The sequence below is a fragment of the Gekko japonicus genome, unplaced genomic scaffold (assembly GCF_001447785.1).
Source record: "Gekko japonicus isolate JY-2015 unplaced genomic scaffold, Gekko_japonicus_V1.1 scaffold152, whole genome shotgun sequence".
NCBI lineage: Eukaryota > Metazoa > Chordata > Lepidosauria > Squamata > Gekkonidae > Gekko > Gekko japonicus.
The window spans coordinates 223,811-245,988 of NW_015168050.1; the positions used below are offsets into that span (position 1 = coordinate 223,811).

A 22,178-nucleotide genomic window follows, 5' to 3' on the forward strand; every position below is an offset into this window, starting at 1 on the left:
TGTGTGTGTGTGTGCCCACCTGTGCAAAATTGGTGGCAATTCCACCATGCTTTGCACAGAGCTGCAATTTGCATGGGAGAAGAGTCCTCTGGTAGAAGTTCTGGAGAGCTTTTTTAATCTTGTGCTACTAAACTGAAAAAAAAATTGGGGGTGTATTTTTCACCAATGGCCTAGCGCAGCTGCATAATAACACTAATTTCCTGCCCTTCCTTGCAAATTTGCATGGCTTTCTCTTTGTGATTCTCTAATTTGATCCTGCACACTGGCCATGATCTTGGCAGTTTTTAAAACCCATCCTGTGCAGATTGCACTCTTCCTCCAAATGGATTGACCCCAAGCAATTTTTAAGTTGGGCAGTTTAAAGAAGGTCCATGTGGCTCAGCCACCAATTTTAATGTTAGGCTTCCAGAGACTGCCAAAATGGTGCCACTCCCCCCAAAAAACCCATTGTTCACTAAAGCATTAAAGGGGAAAATGTTTTTTTGGCAGATGAACTTTTAAAAAAAATTAAAGGTTTTTTTACATCTCATGTCAATTGCATTCTGCACTGATGATACCCCCCTTTATTTTGTTTGCATGCAGCTCTGAAATCCTTTTTGGTTTCTTGCACTGGGGATGCTGCCATTTACCTCCTCTCCAATCCCCCTTTCAAGTCAATACCAGCAGGGAACTAAACCTTGTGCAGCTCCTTCTAAACTCCCCCCATCATTTAAATTTTTTATTCAGCAATCCGGGACTAGTGATAATCTCATATTGCTAGACTCATGCTGCTTGACAAAAAAATAAATTTAAAAATGTACAATGAGGAGAAAATGGAGCTTGTACGCCAATAATGGGGGAGGATGGCAGAAGGCGCAGAGTGGGTGGAACAACCTCAATGTGGGTAGGGAGTGACCTTTGAGGCAAAAGCGTGGGAGGAAATCTGAGGGAACCTATATGCTTTTGAATTACCTTCACAAAAGCACTCTCAGAAAATCCAGGGAAACAGTGACCAGAAAGCAAACTGAGCAGAACAACAAAGCAACAAAGAAAATCAAATAGATATGCATGGTGGAATTGAGGGAAAACACCCACGCATAATAGGCCGTAGTCTTATTAATCTAATAATATTGGTTCTGTGTCTTTCCAGATCGTGAAAATCAGTCAATTCTGATCACGTAAGTTTTATTTCCTTATTCAGGTTTATGTTGGCTTTGTGGTACAGTGTAGCAAACAATAAAGTAATTTCATTAACAATTCCTTTCCTTCCCCTACCTGGGAGAGGAGAAGCAACATGCTGTTGCATGCAGGATCCTAAGAAATTCAGTAACATAAATTCTCAATAATCTTGGCATTTCTACTTTTAAGAAAATGTAGGAATGGAAAATCTGTGGGTATTATTTCTGTATATGAAGGGACATTCATCCTTTCATCCACGAAAGGACCTCTATAAATTAGTTGGTTTTGAACAAAGGGTGGCTACAAACTATTTTTCTTTATTTTTATTGGGGGAAGGCTGGACACAGCACATCTAGAGGGGTAGCTGCATTGCAATTCAATCCTATGCAGAGGTACTCAGTCTATTGAAACCGGTTGGCTTAGACTGGTGTAAATCTATATAGGATTGCACTGTTAGTCAATAGTAGCAAACTAAAAGAGAAGTCCAGTGGCAATTTAAAGGCATTTATTTCAGCATCACCTTTCATGAGTGAGAGCTAGATTGGGTGTTGACCTAACCTACTGTGGGAATAGATCAACCAGGGGAGGAGAACATAGCTGTATGCCTGCATCTCTCTCACACACATGCACACAGATACACATCCCGATTTCTCAGGGTAACAAGGAACACCAAATAAGGTTAGGGGAGAGGAATTACTGTATTTCCTGGTGGTGGTAGCAGTTACTGGAAGAGGATTTGGTCCCAAACTCAGGTGCTGTGGTTTTCTCATAGAGTGATTTGGGGATCAAAGAGAGCACAGTCCATTCTTTCTTGGACTGCACAAGGCCCAACCATGGCGATGGCAAGGGAGATGAGAGAGACAGTTCGCATTTGACTCATAAAAGTTCCTACTGGAAAAAGTGTTATTCTTTAAGCTATCACAGGACTTCTGTTTTGTTTTGGACATAACACACACTTGGCTTTGATCAACAGGGGAGAATCTGGTGCTGGAAAGACTGTGAACACGAAACGTGTCATCCAGTACTTTGCAACAATTGCAACCACAGGTGATAAGAAAAAGGAAGAGGCAGCACCCCAACCTGGCAAAATACAGGCATGTATTTTTTACCAGTAATCAATGACACGTGGTGTTATGCAGGGCTATTTTTGGGCAGGAACGCACAGGAATGGAGTTCCAGCTGGCTTCAGAGTTGGCCATGCCCACTACAGCCAAAACCTCTGCATGTGTGGCTACAGAGGGAAGGCCTGGAGAGCAAACCCCCCCCAGTGACTCTGAGGCGAGCAGGTCGGGGGGGCACTGGAGGGATCAGGGAGGCATTTAAATGCCTCCCCGTGCCTTCCCCGGCCTGTCCAAGGACCAGCTTGCCCGAGCAAACCAAGAGAAGGCATGGGGGTGTGGCCTAATATGCTAATGATTTGCACTGTCCGGGGTGTGGCCTAATAGGCTAATGAGTTTCTGATGTTGGGTGTGGCCTATTATGCTAATGAGTTCCTGCTCAGCTTTTTCTACAAAAAGAGCCCGGGTGTTATGCAACTGCTCTACAACTGAAGATAGACAAACCAACAATAATATTTACATTGCAGGGTACCCTTGAAGATCAAATCATCAGTGCCAATCCCTTGCTGGAGGCTTTTGGAAACGCCAAGACTGTGAGGAATGACAACTCCTCACGTTTTGTAAGTCTTTTGCACCATTTCAACATTGGCCTGCATTTTGGAAAGTCTAGTGGGCTCATACAATACGTCTTTAGCAGAGCATTTTAATGACATGCCTTTTCTATTCTATAGGGTAAATTCATCAGAATACATTTTGGCACCTCAGGCAAACTGGCTTCTGCTGACATTGAGACATGTAAGAGCCTTTTTTCCCCCCAGGCAGGCAATTATCCCATTTCTGTCCCACTGTTTTCTTATTTGGATGCTTCTGTGTGTCCTTTCTTTTCAGATCTTCTAGAAAAGTCCAGAGTTACTTTCCAGCTAAAAGCTGAAAGAAGCTACCACATCTTTTATCAGATCATGTCCAACAAGAAGCCAGAACTCATTGGTAAGTATGTTTGCCATTTTTTTACTAGCAGCAGCAACCGGGTGTTTAAATGAAGCAATATTGAATGAACCTGCTCTTTTCTTTTTTTAGAGATGCTTCTGATTACCACCAACCCTTATGACTTTTCGTTTGTAAGTCAAGGAGAAATCACTGTTGCTAGCATAGATGATCAAGAAGAGCTGATGGCCACAGATGTAAGTATCATGCAAAACTGAATTTCTGGAGTATCTACCTGATCTGTATTCACTTACAAAACTTACTAATGCAATTGACAGAGTGCCATTGACATTCTGGGCTTCACTGCTGAAGAAAAGACAGCCATTTACAAGCTTACAGGAGCTGTAATGCACTACGGGAACATGAGATTCAAACAGAAACAGCGTGAGGAGCAGGCTGAGCCAGATGGCACTGAAGGTACTCGTTAAATCCACTTCACATCTCCCAGTTATATTATAGCATGGTACCCATCATATTGAGATACCTAATATAATATGAAGGATATATTAAGACATTTATGTTCAGATGTCACAGCACTTTATACAGCCCTGTACAGTAATGTAGCTTATTATAACTTTGTTCTGTATAGATTTATGACACTTTGCTTGTTCTCTTCCATTTAACTGTACAACATTAACTAGAGGTTCAGTCATAAATATTAATATGGACAGAAATTGTGAAAAAAATGTTGGAAGATATAGATTTAAGGAAGATGCTTGAATGAAAAGTATTAAATCTTGTTCTCATGTAAAAATGAATGTGTGGATGGGAGATCAAGTTTCTTCCTGCATATTACTTCTGTATACCCAAGGGTAATCCATACTATTCATTATCTATGGTATGAATTGTGTATATAGGTAAAGGTAAAGGTTCCCTTGCTCGAAAGCCAGTCGAATCCGACTCTAGGGTTGCGCTGCTCATCTCCGTTTCAAAGCCAAAGAGCCAGCGCTGTCCAAAGTCATTTCCGTGGTCATGTGGCCAGCATGACTAAACACCAGGGTGCACGGAACGCTGTTACCTTCCCACTGAAGTGGTACCTATTTATCTACTTGCAATTTCTTGCTTTCCAACTGCTAGGTTGGCAGGAGATGAATTGTGTATATATTATAAATGTTCAGGATTACAATCATAGGCTTTCTGCACATGGGACCCTTAAATGCATGAGAGTGGTAGTATTAGTAGGTGTTGCCCCAATAGTTTCTCCACATGTACCTTTTTACACAAATCTATGCACAAATAGTGCTTTAATGAAAATACACCACAATGAAAGGAATGGAAAAACTAGATTACTGTTTGGTTTAATGCTAGGTAGCATCTATATTAACATCTACATGGGGAAAAAATGCAAGATAGTCTAAAAACGTCTTTCTATTATGTGTTGATAATCTCTTCCTGTTATCTCTGTGTTAAGTTGCTGACAAGGCTGCCTACCTCATGAATCTCAACTCAGCAGATCTGCTTAAAGCTCTGTGCTATCCTAGAGTCAAAGTTGGCAATGAATATGTCACCAAAGGCCAAACCGTCCAGCAGGTGATGTTTTATGACATAAAATCTGCTGTTAGAAATTGCCACATTATTAACTATTCTTTGTCAGAGGTATTTATCCATCTGCTTTGCACACTAACTTTCTGTTTCCTGTTCATATTCTGCTACTTTAGGTGTACAACAATGTTGGTGCTTTGGCTAAGGCTGTCTTTGAGAAGATGTTCTTGTGGATGGTCATTCGTATCAACCAGCAGCTGGATACCAAGCAGCCTAGGCAGCACTTCATAGGAGTGTTGGACATTGCTGGCTTTGAGATCTTTGATGTAAGAACTCAGAGTTTGTGGAATAGTTCTGGAAGAGAGATGGGGATCCTAATGGCCAGAGTAAATCTTTTAAGTAGTTAAGAGTATCATTCAATAATGCTCTGAATGCAAAGGCACTGGAGGAGTAATTTTTTCCTGAGCTCTTGACTGGAGAGGGGAATCTCTGGCACAGATAAGAAATTGTAGAAATTATCTTGCATGAAGATTGCAGACTCATCAACTCAAGGTATTTTTGGAGTGTAAGTGATGTCTCTGAAAGTATAAAAAACAGTGAGTCTTGAGGAGATGAGCAATTGCAGGCTCAACAATACTATAAAGGTATGACGAGGTTTCACCTGATAACACATGATTTTTAGTTTAACTAATGCTTACACTTCTTAGCTGAGAAGCAATATGATTTTTTTTAAGTTGTGAATTTAGTATGTGAATGCTTTGATGTATGCCACCCTGAGCCCTGTTCCACAGGGAAGGGTGGTTTTAAAATCTAAATAAATAAATAAATATGAAAAATAATGATCAATTCAGGTGGGTAGCTGTGTTGGTCTAAAGCAGCAGTTCCCTGGCAGTAGCAAGGCTGCCCCTGTCCCAGCAACCCCCCCATGCTCCCTCTCCTCCTCCTTCAGGCAAGCGTGGTGGCTCCACACCCCACAGTCACCCACCAGGTGGTTGTCAGTGATAGACCTCTCAGGGGTGGCAGCGGCAGCCACCTAGAGCATCGGGGGGAAATCTGAAGCAGGTCGAGGTGGAGTGGTTGTCTGCGGTAGGTTTGTCGGTGGCGGCAGCAACCTGGAGCATCGGGGGGAGTCTGAAGTGGGTGCAGCCATAGTCTGTGTTCTGAGGGGAGCGGGCACCACAGCAGGGCTGGAATGTCCGTGTTCTGGGGCCTCCCAACGCACTGTGAGGCAAATTTTCGCGGGCACACTTGTGTGGGTGGGATGCAGGCCATGCAGCCAATGGAATAGGGAAAGCTGGGAAAGCCTCTGAGCGACACACCAGGGGCCCAACCAATTTGGGAGTGTGTAGAATGTTTTCAAGTGTGCCACCACCAACTGTGAATTATAATATATAGAGATAAGCTTTTGTGTGAAGAAGTGTGTGTGCACACAAAAGCTTATATCTTGAATAAAACTTTGTTAGGTGCCACTGGACTCAAACTTTATTATGAAAAAATAAAGACACCTTTTTGCTAAATTTATACATATCTTTAATACTTGTATATTATTCCTACTAATAATTAGGAACATAATTAGAAACACTTGTAAACACTCTGGTCTCATTTATTTATTTGCATTGTCTAGTACAACAGCCTGGAGCAGCTCTGCATCAACTTCACCAATGAGAAACTGCAACAGTTTTTCAACCATCATATGTTTGTGCTGGAGCAAGAGGAGTACAAGAAAGAAGGGATTGAATGGGAGTTCATTGACTTTGGAATGGACTTGGCTGCCTGCATTGAGCTCATTGAGAAGGTCTGGATAAAAATAATTTGATTGGTTTAAAACATTTTTTTACCACCCAACTTGGCATCCTGAACAATCAAAATGTTAAAACAGCATTTAAAATACAGATAATACTATAAAATATTTTAAACAATTAAATAAAACATCGAAACACATACTGAGGGCAAGCCAAACAAAACAAAAAAAGTCTTCAACCACTGCTGAAAGATGATAGAGCCGTATCTCCCTGCATTGTGACCGCAGTATCGAGAAGGCCCCTTAACCTGCATATAGCTGCCAAAATCCCAATTTTTGGAAGACCTTTGAATACATGTTTAATTCTATGCACTAATAGCTTCACAAAGGTATGTACCTTTGACTAAGGGCAAAATGTAGGGATATAACTTTCATAAAGTTAATTGTATTAAATTAAGTTCACTGAGTGCTCAGTATGCAAAGTTCAATGTTACTAAATAAATACTAATTTGATTAATCTAATTTTATGTATATCTGCTTTTTTTCCCAATTGTCCCTACAGCCAATGGGCATTTTCTCCATCCTAGAAGAGGAGTGCATGTTCCCCAAGGCAACAGACACTTCTTTCAAAAATAAGCTGTATGACCAGCATCTTGGCAAGTGCAAGAACTTTGAGAAGCCCAAGCCTGGTAAAGGGAAAGCAGAGGCCCATTTCGCCCTGGTGCACTATGCTGGCACTGTGGATTACAACATCAGTGGCTGGCTGGACAAGAACAAGGACCCCCTGAATGAGACTGTTCTGGGGCTGTACCAGAAATCATCCATGAAGACTCTGGCTCTTCTGTTTACTGAACGCCCTGCAGATGCTGGTAACTGCTGCATAATTAGCAACTTAAATGATTCCACAGTTTCTTTATTCTTCAGCTTGGTACATACAGTTATGAAATAATTCATGAAATGGTTTATTTATTTACTTATTTATTTATAGTCTGCCTTCCTTGCAGAGACTCAAAGTAGATTTATAAAGTATAAAAACTACAATAAATAAAAACCCTTAATTTTTAAATTTAACTGCATTTTCTTATACTCTTTTAAATCAATTAGAGGGAGGCAGCAAGAAAGCTGGCAAAAAGAAGGGTTCCTCTTTCCAAACCGTGTCTGCTCTCTTCAGGGTACAGTGCATTTTTTTTATTTGTGAAACTGAACATAAAAGTGTCAGCATTTGTAATCTCAAAAAATTGAATGAAAAAAATTCTTTCATAAAAATACATGGATCGATGCATTCAAAATGCATGTTGTTTACAAAGGAAAACAGCTTTGGGCTTCTTAGACAAATCCAAAGAGTAAATACAGATAACTGGAGGAGAAATATTAATTTGTGTTCTCTGCAATAGATCCTCCTGACAAAGAGGTAGCATTTGATCAGTTTCAAAAATGGCTTGCTTGTTTGGCAATCCAAGTAAATTGTACTTCATCAGCATATAGATTGTAATAACAGCTTCTGGTTCCACAGGAGAACTTAAACAAGCTGATGAGCAACCTGAAGAGCACTCACCCTCATTTTGTGCGCTGCCTCATTCCTAATGAAACCAAAACCCCTGGTAAGATATTGAGATCAAAAGATAAGCGTGACACATCAGTGTCTTCTAAGTCCTACTATGTAGCACTAAACCACACTCTAATGTTCTAAGGTGCCATGGAGCATGACCTGGTATTGCATCAGCTGAGGTGTAATGGAGTGCTTGAAGGCATCAGAATTTGCAGGAAGGGATTCCCCAGCAGGATCATTTATGGTGACTTCAAACAGAGGTTAGTAGGCTCTATATTGAGCTTATTATTGTATCTCTTAGTTGTGTTGTAAAAGCTGTTTTCAGGCCGACACCATAAGCTAGACTTTAAATCTCTTTTAAATTAGGAATTAATTCCTGTATATAATATTTTTAATGTATGGGGTTAAGGAAGTGAGGATGGGACAAAAACATAAACTAGGTGTTCCATGGTTTAAACAGAAATTATGATTTATTTTCTATACTATTGACTTTTAACAGCTCAACAGTGGGTCCTCAGGGGAAGCTTTATATACTAGATAGACACAGTTCCTCATTAATTTGTTAGTAAAGTAAAGCCTATGAAGGGAGAGTTATCTAGGAATAAGACTGACATTCCATAGCAAAATTAGGTTTTGTTCTTACTGCTGCTTTTAAATAAAAAACAAACAAGTTTTATGTAATTGTTTAACAAAATTAAAATGATGCTTCCCCTCTCTGCAACAGATATAGGATATTAAATGCAAGTGCCATCCCAGAGGGACAGTTCATGGATAGTAAGAAGGCTTCAGAAAAGCTTCTTGGATCCATTGATGTTGATCACACCCAGTATAAATTTGGCCACACTAAGGTAAAATTATTCTGGGGGGACAAGAACAAAACATCTGGCTTTGCTGGAACAATAACCAATATTCTCAAATATTTTACTTCTCCAGGTGTTCTTCAAAGCTGGACTTCTGGGTACTTTAGAGGAGATGAGAGATGATAAGTTGGCACAGCTGATTACACGTACACAAGCCATGTGCCGTGGCTATGTGATGCGGGTGGAGTTCAAGAAAATGATGGAAAGGAGGTAGAACGACATCTTTAACAGGATTCATGACTTAATGAGCTTAGTCACTACACAAATGTGACAGTACTATAAACCGCTGTTAGGGCCACGAAGTATATGGCAGGAAATTTGAGCATTTGCCACAGTATGTTTATGTGGTGTGCACACATGGCCAATCCCAGCCCCATGGCATAACGGCATGCATTTGCTGCACATATACATTACATTTTAGGAGTAAATGTAATAAGTTTGAGATGCTTATACATAGACATTACATTTTAGGAGTACATCTAATACGTTTGAGACACAAACCTTAATAATGTTCAGTGTGTAGCATCATATAAGGTAGCATCATAAACTCTTACATACAGCCCCATCCCTTTTTGAAACCCTGTTTAAATAATATAGTATGAATGTAATAAAATAGTGGAATTAACTGTAGACCAGAATAATCAAAATCCCCTAGTAGTTTAAAACACACCATTTTTTTCTGGAATCATCTTTAAGATGTTATGTTATGTTGCTTACAGGGAGTCCATCTTTACTATTCAGTACAATATCCGTTCATTCATGAATGTCAAGACCTGGCCGTGGATGAAGCTATACTTTAAGATCAAGCCTTTGCTGAAGAGTGCTGAATCAGAGAAGGAGATGGCCAACATGAAGGAAGAGTTTGAGAAAACTAAAGAAGATCTTATCAAGTCAGAGGCCAAACGGAAGGAACTGGAAGAAAAAATGGTGTCCCTTATGCAAGAGAAAAATGACTTGCAGCTCCAAGTCCAAGCTGTAAGCATTACATAATATAAGTCTCTGTGGTATAGGTTAGGAAGTCAAGCACTGCAGGGAAATTTCCAAAGGTGACAGCGGTTAGCAGGGTTTTCCGTAAATATTGTTACATTTAATAAATGTGTGTGAGAAAAGAGCATATAACAGAGCCAGTGCTAAATTACATTTCAGGAAACTTCCGTAAAGCAGGAAGACATTTTTTAAAATTATAAAACCCAGATATACTGAACAATCTGAATCAGATTGCTTTGACTGGATGGGCTAACATAACCAGTGACCATTATATCACTTTCCCCAATATATCCGTTAGTCTGAACAAAGGAATTACCCAAGCTAGAATACTGGCCCCATTTATTTCAATTATGGGAGCTAATCGATATGTTTTATGTTAGTAGATTGGTTCAAACCATTGAATTGAGTCATATTACACAAGAAATCTGTATCTGCCAGAGCTTACATAAAGATCTGTATCAGGGAAATGACATTATTCTGGGAGACATATATTTTCCATCTGTAGGAATCAGACGGCTTGGCAGATGCTGAGGAGAGATGTGACCAGCTGATCAAAACCAAAATCCAGCTGGAAGCCAAAATTAAGGAGCTGACCGAACGAGCAGAAGATGAGGAGGAAATGAATGCTGAGTTGACAGCCAAGAAGAGGAAGCTGGAAGATGAATGCTCAGAGCTGAAGAAAGACATTGATGATCTTGAGTTAACACTGGCCAAGGTTGAAAAAGAAAAGCACGCCACTGAGAATAAGGTACTGAGATGTTCAAATCCGTAACAAATAGTCAGAATGTACTATAGTCATTGTATAATTCATGAAGAAGGGGCCTATCAGTGGCTAATAGCCATGGTGACTGAAAGGAACCTCCACAATCAAAGGCATAAAATGCTGAATCCCAGATCCAGGAGGCAACATCAGAAAAAGGTCTCAGCCTCTATGCCCTATTGTTGGCCCTCTGGAAGAACTAGTTGGCCACAGTGTGAGGCAGAGTACTGGACTAGATGGGCCATTGGTCTGATCCAGCAGGGCTCTTATGTTCTTAATATGATAAAATTCTTTATCTATTTCCATTCTAAAAGGTGAAAAACCTTACTGAAGAGATGGCAGTCTTGGATGAGAGCATTGCCAAACTGACCAAGGAAAAGAAAGCCCTCCAAGAAGCCCATCAACAGACCTTGGATGACCTGCAGGCAGAAGAGGACAAAGTGAATACTCTGACCAAAGCAAAGACCAAGCTGGAGCAGCAAGTGGACGATGTGAGCACAATAATGTGGGGAATAACAGCTCTGAGATGAAGCTAAATTTCTGTTGGCAGGGTCTTTATGACTTCTTTCTCTTCAGCTTGAAGGGTCTCTGGAGCAAGAAAAGAAGCTTCGCATGGACCTTGAAAGAGCTAAGAGGAAGCTTGAAGGAGATCTAAAGCTGGCCCAGGAATCAACAATGGATTTGGAGAATGATAAACAGCAGTTGGATGAAAAACTTAAGAAGTAAGTGTAGTTTACTTTGGAAGATTTTTGTGGAGATCATTGTACCATAGATTTAATTTGGACTCTTTGTACCATACATTAGATATGGACTCTCACACATTGTGTTTTGTTCTGAAAAGGAAAGACTTTGAAATCAGCCAGCTCCAAAGCAAAATTGAAGATGAACAGGCCTTAGGCTCTCAGCTTCAGAAGAAGATCAAGGAGCTACAGGCAAGTTGCATCGTGGTATCCTGGGGGCTGGGTGAACTGATTCATCTGAGAAGCAGGTTTGATTCTTAATGGTTGCTTCCCTCCCCTTTTTAGGCCCGTATTGAGGAACTGGAGGAGGAGATTGAGGCTGAACGTGCATCTCGCGCTAAAGCAGAGAAGCAGCGGTCTGACCTCTCCAGGGAACTTGAAGAGATCAGTGAGCGCTTGGAGGAAGCTGGTGGAGCAACAGCAGCTCAGATTGAGATGAACAAGAAGCGTGAGGCAGAATTCCAGAAACTGCGCCGGGACCTTGAAGAGGCTACTCTGCAGCATGAAGCCACTGCAGCTGCCTTCCGCAAGAAGCATGCAGACAGCACAGCTGAACTTGGGGAACAAATTGATAACCTGCAGCGTGTGAAACAGAAGCTGGAGAAGGAAAAGAGTGAGCTGAAGATGGAGATTGATGACCTTGCGAGCAACATGGAATCTGTCTCCAAAGCCAAGGTTTTGCTCTTTAGTACATGAGAATAAAATTTACATTTAATGGTTTTGAAAACTAAAATTAACCATACTGATGTAGGAGTTTTATAACATAATTTTGTTCCATACACTTCAATTACACGAGATGCAGCTTACTGATATAGCTAGCAAAAACATAGCAAAACTTGACAATATGCATTGTAAATGCAATCAAAAACCAATTCACTAGAGCAAACATTCAGGATACGGGTGCCATGAATGATATTTTAATGAAAATTTGAACAAGGAATATGGCATGAGGCTTTTAAATATTAACTCTTAATATGCCTAAATCATTTAATCTTACCTGCCTACTTTGACCCTTATGTTTATGAACCAGTGATTTCCTTGCTTCCTAAGAATACTTTCCTGGCAGCAAGGCCCATTCAATAAAATGAGGCCTACTTCTGGGTAGACCTGGTCATGATTGCTTCAAGAACATGATGTCCTGTCATTGGGTTTGTTCTAAAAAAAATTCTTAATTGTGGCTGGAATGAAATATACACGATCTGGCACAGACAGAAATTTATCAATAGACCATCTGTATTATTTTTTTCATACATGGTCAAATTTTCAGCTTCACAGTTCAATGTGTGCCATTTCTCACACCTACAATATTCATCTGGAGGATATTTCAATCTATTTCCTTCTGCTCATTTCAGTCAACTCTTGAGAAATTAAGTCGTTCCTTGGAAGATCAGCTCAGTGAAGTTAAAGCAAAGGAGGAAGAACACCAGCGCACAATTAATGATCTGAGTGCTCAAAGAGCTCGTCTACAGACAGAAGCAGGTAAGACTGGTTATAAATTGCATAAGATTTATGATTAATTTTATATGCTGTAAAAGTCTGTCTTGGTACTGCACCCCCAAAGTTTTGAGAGAACCATTGGCTAAACTAGTGTTGTCAGCCCAAATGTGTAGTCATTTTTCATTCAGATGATCCTCTTCTATGTAATGTTCAAATGTATATTACATATCTCTCCTGGTGTCAGAGCTTCTATATGTCATCACAGAGGGAATATAACAAGTTTGTTTTCTCCTTAATTTGTAGGGTGGAGGAATTATACCATCAAATATGATTAGGATTAAATACAGTATATTACTAATTTTATTACTTTTTAGATTCTTGCCATTGTTCCTCTTCTCCTTGAGTGTTATCTTTTCAAAATAATTTTTAGACCAGTGCTATTCTATCTCCTCTGTTGCCCTTTTCAGGTGAACTTGCACGTCAGGTGGATGAAAAAGATTCTCTGATTTCCCAACTCTCAAGAGGCAAGCAAGGCTTTACCCAACAGGTTGAAGAACTGAAGAGGCAACTTGAAGAAGAAACAAAGGTGCGCTTTATGTCTGTATCTGGTAGATAGTTTTTTCAGTGCTAAAATACTACTCTACACAAAGTGTCTGAGAGCATCCTATAAAATAACAATATTGTACAAACAAATATATACAAAGAATTGTTAAGTGGTCTGTGGTGCCTAAACTTTGCAATTTACAATCAGTAAAAACTAGAATGCCCTAAAGATTTGCAAACTACAAGTCACAACACAGGTGGGGAAACAGATTCTTAATTTTTGCTCTGTCAATTTTTCTTAAGTTTAACTGATATTGATACATTGTTCCATAATTGGAAATAAAAATATAGTTATACTCAGAAAGTTTGGCAAAAAAGATTTAGGGAAATCACTGAACAAATGAATTATTTTTTGCAGGCAAAGAATGCATTAGCTCATGCCTTGCAATCAGCTCGTCATGACTGTGACTTGCTCCGTGAACAATTTGAAGAGGAGCAGGAAGCAAAGGCTGAGCTACAACGTGCCATGTCCAAGGCCAACAGTGAGGTTGCTCAATGGAGAACCAAATATGAGACTGATGCCATTCAGCGCACTGAGGAACTAGAAGAGGCCAAGTATGTGTGTGTTTGGTGGTGGTGGTGGTGGAAATTGAGGACAGGGGGTTTGAGATTAGTGCTATTGTTCCTATATGAAGTTATGACAGGGGGTTTGAGATTAGTGCTATTGTTCTACAGATTAGTCAGGGTCCTATATGAAGTTATTAATATCTGTCTGCTTTCTAACACTGCACATCACATTTATCCTGGAACAGCTTTTTTACTAGAAATAGTTCTGCAGACTTTTATGTCTTATACTTCATTTCCTATTTTTGTGCATATTATGATCAGAAGAGACACAGGCTTGTGTTCAACAAACTCTAACATATATAAAACAATTTTTGAGTTCTATTTCCCCAGCTTTGTGTAAATTAAAAAGTTATTTCTTTATTTGCTTTCTGTAAATTCTGATAAGTAGCCCAGTAATGCATTTCAGGCTGATTACCTATGAGGTTTAACAGAGACTATATTCTTAGTTCCCATTTATTTCTACAACAAAGAGAATCCAGAGGTGGGCTCCCTGAAACAATCCACATATGATCCAGTACTTGAGATTAATTAAGGTTCTGTTCACACATATGTAATAATTGTTTGATTAGTGCAATGAGTGATCCCCTGTACATCTGAAGCAGTAATCACAGATCAAGAATCACAGATTAATTTTATCACATGCACCTTTCAGTCAGCAAATACTAAGAAATCTAATTATGTATGTGGATGTGTGTTATGGCCCTGTGTGTAATGGCCTTACTGGAAGTTTTAGAATGATCATCACTTCATAATGATCACCCTCAGAGGTTTGACATACCTGACCTGGGTACCAATTGTAGGATGTGCATGCCAGTGGTAACTGCAATGACTACATTGCATACTTCCTCAAAAGTGCTTCAGGAAAAGAAAAAAAGAAATCCAAAAGAAATATTCCCATATCAAGGTGTATTGCTGATTCATCATTTCATTTAAAAAGATATTGCAATTAAATTATCTCTTCAATGCTGCATATAAAGAGTCTGTATTGTAAATGAAAGAAAATAAGTCCTATGTTTATAATGAGATGTCAAAGCCCTTTCTTCCCTTTGATTGCCTAAGCAGATAAAGGCCATTTGCTTCTAATATTTTTCCTTTAGAAAAAAGCTTGCCCAGCGCCTGCAGGATGCTGAAGAACACGTAGAGGCTGTGAATTCTAAATGTGCTTCCCTTGAGAAGACAAAGCAGAGACTGCAGAATGAAGTGGAGGACCTGATGATTGACGTGGAAAGGTCCAATGCAGCCTGTGCAGCTCTAGATAAGAAGCAGAAGAATTTTGATAAGGTAGTTTTGGCCACCATAAAACACATTTGAGCATATTGTACAAAAGCCTTTGGCCCATGAACTCATTTTCTGGTGGTGTTTTGCAGGTTCTGGCAGAGTGGAAGCAGAAATATGAGGAAGCTCAGTCTGAACTGGAAGCTTCACAGAAGGAGTCTCGCTCTCTCAGCACAGAACTCTTCAAGATGAAGAATGCTTATGAAGAGTCTTTGGATCAGCTGGAAACTCTGAAACGCGAGAATAAGAATCTTCAACGTAAGTTCAGTATTTTGTCTTCTAATGTGGATTTAGAACACTGTGTACCCTGCAGTGAGAAGCTATTGCATGACTTCAGCTGGTGAGGCAAATGGTGATTATGCCTTGAATCAAAAGAACCATTTGGATGGCATATGCTCATTGGTCGTTCCTCTCAAAACTGAACAGACACTCCTGTATAAGGATTTAAACTTTGCCCTTGAGATTATTGGCAAAATTTATTTATTTATTTATTTATTTATTTAGATTTATACCCCGCCCTCCCCGCAAGCGGGCTTAATACTTAAAATGCAACTTAATACTCTGGCTCAAATGGATCCTCCCCGCAAACATTCTTTCACTAGCATTCTTTCACTAGCATCCAGACTGCAGCGCCCCATCCGCTATCTCAACCATATAAGCACTGTGTTGTCATTTGTTCTTTAAATTGTCTAACATTTGTATATGACAACCAACAGAAGAGATATCTGACCTCACGGAACAGATTGCTGAAGGAGGAAAGGCCATCCATGAACTGGAGAAAGTGAAGAAACAGATTGAGCAAGAGAAATCTGAACTTCAAGCTTCTCTTGAAGAAGCTGAGGTAAGCATGAGATTGATCATAAACTGGACAAGGATCTCTTGCTGTATGATGTGCTAGGGAAGAATTCAAAAAGCAAACTGAAGAATTAAATTAAAATGAACTAAACGGTTCTGCTGCACTGATAGCTACAGTAAATAATGCAGAATATCCTATGTTAAATATAATATCTACTGGATTGTAATACTATAGAAGGAAACTGCCAATTTTAGTTCATTGTTATCAGCTATAATAAATGGTTTCCTTTAGGCTTCATTGGAACATGAGGAAGGCAAAATCCTCCGCATTCAGCTTGAGCTCAACCAGGTGAAGTCTGAGGTTGACAGAAGAATTGCAGAGAAGGATGAGGAAATTGATCAGCTGAAGAGGAATCACCTGAGAGTGGTAGAGTCCATGCAAAGCACACTGGATGCTGAGATCAGGAGCAGGAACGATGCCCTGAGGCTCAAGAAGAAGATGGAGGGAGATCTGAATGAAATGGAAATCCAGCTGAGCCATGCCAACCGCCAAGCTGCTGAAGCATTCAAGAACCTCAGGAATACACAAGGACAGCTCAAGGTATATTTAGTTAAATTTCAGGCTATTGGCCAAAAAACCTTGATGCACTAATAACTACAAGGATCTTAAGACTTACAATGACTTTCATTGACAGGACGCACAACTGCATTTGGATGATGCTTTGAGGAGCCAAGATGATCTGAAGGAGCAGGTGGCCATGGTTGAGCGCAGGGCTAACCTGATGCAGGCTGAGATTGAGGAGCTCCGGGCAGCTCTGGAACAGACAGAAAGGGGCAGGAAAGTGGCTGAACAGGAGCTCCTGGATATCAGTGAGCGTGTACAGCTCCTCCATACACAGGTGAACTTTTAATGAACATTGTATTCTTGCACAGCCCATGAGAGCAAAGAAAAAACTGTATACAGGCCTTGTTCTAGAAAGCAACAATTGAGCTTGAACAATATGTTACAGAAATCTGCTGTTTCCCTGTCTTTCCTTTTGAATACTTCACTGGTTGCCATGGCTAATATTTGCCCTACTTGATATAAAACATGAATGGAGATTAAGAAGAAGATTATTATTAAATGCAGTTACAGAATTTTGGGATTCTGGAGTTTAGACATTAGGCTAGGTATCACACACTCATTTGCACTAATTTCTGAGAAGATGCCATTGTCCTTTGCTGTTGAATATAATTTTCCCTTGCAATACACTACTAATTTTGATATTTAAGGCAACATTCTTTATTTAAGCAATAATGCTAAACATTTTTTCCCAAACAGAACACCAGCTTGATCAACACCAAGAAGAAACTGGAAACAGATATTGCCCAAATCCAGGGTGAAGTGGAAGAGACTGTACAGGAAGCACGCAATGCAGAAGAGAAGGCCAAGAAGGCCATCACTGATGTGAGTTGGAGGAGTTTTTATTTGAAAAGTATGATGTGGTTTTCATTAGTGTTGCTGGTTTCTTGAATTGGACTGATTTCCTTATTAATAGGCAGCCATGATGGCAGAGGAGCTAAAGAAGGAGCAAGACACCAGTGCCCACCTGGAGAGGATGAAGAAGAACCTTGACCAGACTGTGAAGGACCTGCAGCATCGTCTTGATGAGGCAGAGCAGTTGGCAATGAAAGGTGGCAAGAAGCAACTCCAGAAACTGGAGGCTAGAGTGAGTATCTATAGTAGATAGGTTCATGAGAACCAGCAGAGGTTCACGAGAAATTTCAAAAAAGGGGGACCATTTGGAAATACTATCCCACTTCTCAAAATCTCTCCCACCAGAATTCACTACATTCTCAGGGACTTCAGCTCTATATTTTTTGGTATACCAGGGGAAATCTCCCAAATGGGTAGAGACTCATGACTTTATGTAGGTGTCTTGAGTTTGATGCTTTCACCATCCATATGGGGGCTAGGTATTTTACTATATAATACAGTGATGCTTCTAATTTTGATATGTAAATTACATTTCTATGTGTATGTAAATCTTCCATGTCTATTTTCAGGTACGGGAATTGGAAGCAGAAGTTGAGAATGAGCAGAAGCGAAGCGCTGATGCTATTAAGGGTGTACGCAAATATGAGAGACGGGTAAAAGAGTTGTCCTACCAGGTGAGCATGGTAAACGTTTACCTGTGATAAACATTCTAATGAAATCATTAATCAGTGCGAAGAAATTATTAACAGTGCAAAGAAAGAATAACAAAAATAATTTTTAAATCATCCTAATGGTTGTTGGTGTTGGGGTGTGAATTCGACATAAACTGAGTCATCAGTATTTTTTTGAGTATCATGTAAGCTGAATACAGATCAGAAGTCTATATTCAGCTACTGAGATAGCTGAGCACCCGAAAAGTCGATTTTATTTGCCTTTTTTTTGGGATGCTTTCAGCTGTACCGAAAGTGAGCTGCCAGGCCAGCCATTTAAACAGCTGAGGAGTGGAGCTGCCTGTCAGCTGTTCCGTTCAAATGCCTGACAGCCATTTTAGGGCTCCCTTTCTCTCCCCCGCTTCAGAGTGGGGGGAGCAAAACTGAGAGGTTTAAAGGCTTCCTCCCAGGGAAACTGATCAGCTGGCAGATAGACCTGCCATGCTGGTCAGTTTCAATGGAAAGAATGTTAAGGCCTGGAGTACAGGCAGACGGAAGTCCAAGTTCAGTCCGGGGTCTGGAGCCAAAAAGGGTGAAGCAGGAACAGAGAGTGAAAGTCCAGAGCACAAGCCAGAAGCAAGGTCGTTCAAGCCAGGGTCAGAAGCCGGAGGAAGTTAGCAGTTTCTGTCAGAGCTCTCTTAGCCCCACCTACCTCACAGGGTGTCTGTTGTGGGGAGGGGAAGGGAAAGGAGTTTGTAAGCTGCTCTGAGACTCTCTTGGGTAGTGAAGGGCAGGGTATAAATCCAATCTCTTCTTCTTCTAGGTGTATATTTATTGATATCCTACCATTACCAGGCAATAGATTACAATTTTATGAAACTGAAAATAATTGTCTGCCCGGAAGTAGAGTAATATAAATTACATACTGACCCATCTGCTTATTGTCCCCCCCTTCCTCTTTCCACCATAATTAACACAATCACCACCATTACTCTGAAGGGGAGCATGAAAATGTCAACACTATTCCACACTATGCTAACCTTAATCCCACCTATTCCAAACCACCTTAGTAGACATGCCATCTTGAATAAACCACAATAAACTGCCCTTATGAGTCCACAGTGGCTCAGAGGTTAAGATGCAGGTCTGTAGCTCAGCAGTTCGAGAGCCTAGTGCCATGTGATGGAGTGAGCTCCCATCTCTGGCCCCAGCTCCTGCCAACCTAACAGTTCGAAAGCAAGACATTGCAACTAGATAAATAGCTACCTTCAGTAGGAAGGTAACAGCATTCTGTGCACCTTGGCATTTAGTCATGCCAGCCACATGACCACGGAGAAGTCTTCAGACAGTGTGGCTCTTTGGCTTGGAAACAGAGATGAGCACCACTCCCTAGAGTTGGATTCGACTGACTTTTCAGCAAGGGAAACCTTTAATCAAGTCCTTAACCTCCCTAATTCATTGTATTCCACCATAATCCCAAGCATATTGTACTATTCTGTTTTATTCATCCTTCTGTTTTAGAAAAAGGAAGTATTAATTAGGAAAGGTTGGACTGAGAGAAAAAAATTAAATTATGAAAACTTACATTTTTTTCTCTCCATTATTCAAATTTTGTCCAGTCTGAGGAAGATAAAAAAAAGAATGTTTTGAGGCTTCAAGATCTGGTGGATAAACTCCAGCTCAAGGTGAAAGCATACAAGAGACAATCTGAAGAATCTGTAAGTACTTCACAGGAAAATAATTACATTTCAATTTAATTTAACAAAATATGACATGTTGTTCGATTAATATGCCTGTGGATGGGCATGGGGAAAGAAGGCAGCATGGTATAGCTTGACCTTGTCAGATCTCAGAAGCCAAGCAGGGTCAGTTTCTGGATGGGCAACCACCAAGGAAGACACTGGAGAGGAAGGCAATGGTAAACTACCTTTGCTTCTCACTTACCTTGAAAGTAATTTGTTGGCACTTACATATATAGAAGGGCATGATATTGTTTAAAACTGTGGATGGGGAAAGGGTGACTAAAAAAAAGGTTTTCAGGAGAAGTATCAACTTCAGTCATAAACCCAACAGTATTACTTAACTGGAGGGATGATACTGCAGCAAGATGGAATAGATATAATTTATATAGAAGCCCAGATTATTTCAGCACATCCTAGAGTTTTCTGATAGCAAAATAAAAAACCCTCCTAAATGTTATTTAATACAGAGAAGAAAAACGGAAACTGAAGTCTCTGTGTCAAGGCTGCAGCCATTTCCTGCTATTATAGATTTCAGTTTGTCATCTGAAATCATTACAAGCTTTGATATGTTTGGCGGTTGGGAGCCCCTTCCACCACCCTGGTCTTTCTTGCTACTAAACCTTCTACAATTTCTCAGTAGCAACTTGCATTTTCCATCTCTATCCTAGCTGCAGTCTCCTCTTTTTCTTTCTGCAGCCTTGCCTTCTCTAACTCAATCTCGGCCTGCTTAAGTTGCAGCTGGAGACGTAAGGTCTCTTCACTCAGAGATGCCATTGCTTTCTCTGATGTGTCCTCCACTGACATGAGACCTGCAGCCCCTATTCGGGTCTTGCGTCTGGCAACAGTCGTGTCCTCTGATTTTTCTTTCCAAGATCAGAGGAACATGCACTATCTAACTCTTCCTCACTATCCAGTTGACCCCGATCATGACAGGCATATATACTCTACATTTATTGATTATTTCATGTAGACAGTCCTTCTTCATAAGTTTGTCATTGTCTAGTTGCTTAGGCTTACCCAACACTCTAGTGTCTCATGAAGTTTTAAATTTTGCTGGCTAGATTATTCCTTGAAAGTTTATAAACTAAATCCAATTCACTGACATAGGCAGAACTTATGTTAAATTGACATTATAAGCAATTTTAACATGAATTTCTCTTATTTTGAGAAAAGCAAGGTTGTCATATGTTCTTACTGCTTAGATTTAGGTAACGGAGATTCAAATCTATAGTCTCAGCCTCCAAATGAAACAGAAGTTGTGTCCCAAATGAAACAGAATTAGAACATTAAATACTTTGATTTTCACAATTCTTTTGCATTTGCAGGAGGAACAATCCAACACCAGCCTCTCCAGGTTCCGCAAGATTCAGCATGAGCTGGAAGAGGCTGAAGAGAGGGCTGACATTGCAGAGTCCCAGGTTAACAAACTGCGAGTGAAAACCCGTGATGCTGGGAAAATCATCAAAAGTGAAGAGTGAGCTTGCCTAGATGCTGAAGGTGAATGAAGAAACACACAAAATGTGAAGATCTTTGTCACCTTGTTTTGTAATTATTATTTATTCTGTCCTCAAGATTCTTGGAAATAAAGATTGTAGAAACCTTTGCATACATAAAAATGTGTAAACTTTTTTGCGATTTCTGTCCTCTCTCACATTATGTCTGGTCCTTCCTCATGAGATGGCCTATCAGTCCCCATACTGTCAGATAAAACTAACTGAGCATTGGAGCCATTTGGTTACTATTAATAGTTATTCTTATAATTACATATTATTTTTGTGCTTCCTCGTTCAAATGTTATGCATCATTAATCCCCTTAATAGAGTCCAGGGTTTTTTAATCACACAAACTAACACCATGTTCTAATTAGAAGTATACTTTTTTTGGAACAACATATGTATTTTTTTTTGTAATGCACATGTTTCTCTGTAAATGCCATTAACTTAGGGCTGGTGTACTTCAAGTAGAGCCAGTTCTAACTAACAACTACTCCATACCTTTAAAAAAAATGAATAAGCAACATTAACGGCTGCCAAAACTATGCGAGGTAACCAAAATGTATATCAAAAGGCTTAAGCTTAAAGCATAAATTTACAGTTAACAAGTGAGCTTCTTACACTATGAATTAATCTTCAAGGCTCAGGACACAAACAAAATGTCCATCCTTCAAATTCTCATGTTAAGACTGAAATCAAACATTACTCTATAGATTAATTTGTTGCACAGTCCCCTGTGGGTCCTAATTTCTTCTGGAGCTCAGGCTTTCAGAACCTGTTGTTATTTTCCCTGTTCTCTCACCATGACCATCATGTCATC

General features: G+C 40.0%; 1 protein-coding gene across 1 annotated transcript in view; it reads left to right on the forward strand.

The window, feature by feature from the left end:
• The window catches only part of LOC107113081 (myosin-4-like), a 34,257-nt gene extending 12,776 nt beyond the window's left edge, over window positions 1-21,481 (forward strand). The window contains exons 6-40 of the mRNA XM_015414336.1: window positions 1,130-1,157; window positions 2,132-2,252; window positions 2,744-2,836; window positions 2,948-3,011; window positions 3,105-3,203; window positions 3,294-3,397; window positions 3,479-3,617; window positions 4,612-4,730; window positions 4,859-5,008; window positions 6,307-6,477; window positions 6,986-7,292; window positions 7,528-7,595; window positions 7,937-8,024; window positions 8,115-8,232; window positions 8,697-8,820; window positions 8,906-9,042; window positions 9,552-9,807; window positions 10,325-10,567; window positions 10,894-11,070; window positions 11,156-11,301; window positions 11,421-11,511; window positions 11,605-11,994; window positions 12,672-12,798; window positions 13,224-13,342; window positions 13,718-13,914; window positions 15,024-15,207; window positions 15,294-15,459; window positions 15,918-16,042; window positions 16,289-16,597; window positions 16,692-16,895; window positions 17,318-17,443; window positions 17,535-17,705; window positions 18,043-18,147; window positions 19,743-19,841; window positions 21,191-21,481. Coding sequence (XP_015269822.1) covers window positions 1,130-1,157; window positions 2,132-2,252; window positions 2,744-2,836; window positions 2,948-3,011; window positions 3,105-3,203; window positions 3,294-3,397; window positions 3,479-3,617; window positions 4,612-4,730; window positions 4,859-5,008; window positions 6,307-6,477; window positions 6,986-7,292; window positions 7,528-7,595; window positions 7,937-8,024; window positions 8,115-8,232; window positions 8,697-8,820; window positions 8,906-9,042; window positions 9,552-9,807; window positions 10,325-10,567; window positions 10,894-11,070; window positions 11,156-11,301; window positions 11,421-11,511; window positions 11,605-11,994; window positions 12,672-12,798; window positions 13,224-13,342; window positions 13,718-13,914; window positions 15,024-15,207; window positions 15,294-15,459; window positions 15,918-16,042; window positions 16,289-16,597; window positions 16,692-16,895; window positions 17,318-17,443; window positions 17,535-17,705; window positions 18,043-18,147; window positions 19,743-19,841; window positions 21,191-21,343 — 5,318 coding nt within the window. The 3' untranslated portion in view covers window positions 21,344-21,481. The remainder of the gene's footprint in view (window positions 1-1,129; window positions 1,158-2,131; window positions 2,253-2,743; window positions 2,837-2,947; window positions 3,012-3,104; window positions 3,204-3,293; window positions 3,398-3,478; window positions 3,618-4,611; window positions 4,731-4,858; window positions 5,009-6,306; window positions 6,478-6,985; window positions 7,293-7,527; window positions 7,596-7,936; window positions 8,025-8,114; window positions 8,233-8,696; window positions 8,821-8,905; window positions 9,043-9,551; window positions 9,808-10,324; window positions 10,568-10,893; window positions 11,071-11,155; window positions 11,302-11,420; window positions 11,512-11,604; window positions 11,995-12,671; window positions 12,799-13,223; window positions 13,343-13,717; window positions 13,915-15,023; window positions 15,208-15,293; window positions 15,460-15,917; window positions 16,043-16,288; window positions 16,598-16,691; window positions 16,896-17,317; window positions 17,444-17,534; window positions 17,706-18,042; window positions 18,148-19,742; window positions 19,842-21,190) is intronic.
• The last annotated feature ends 697 nt before the right edge of the window (window positions 21,482-22,178 follow it).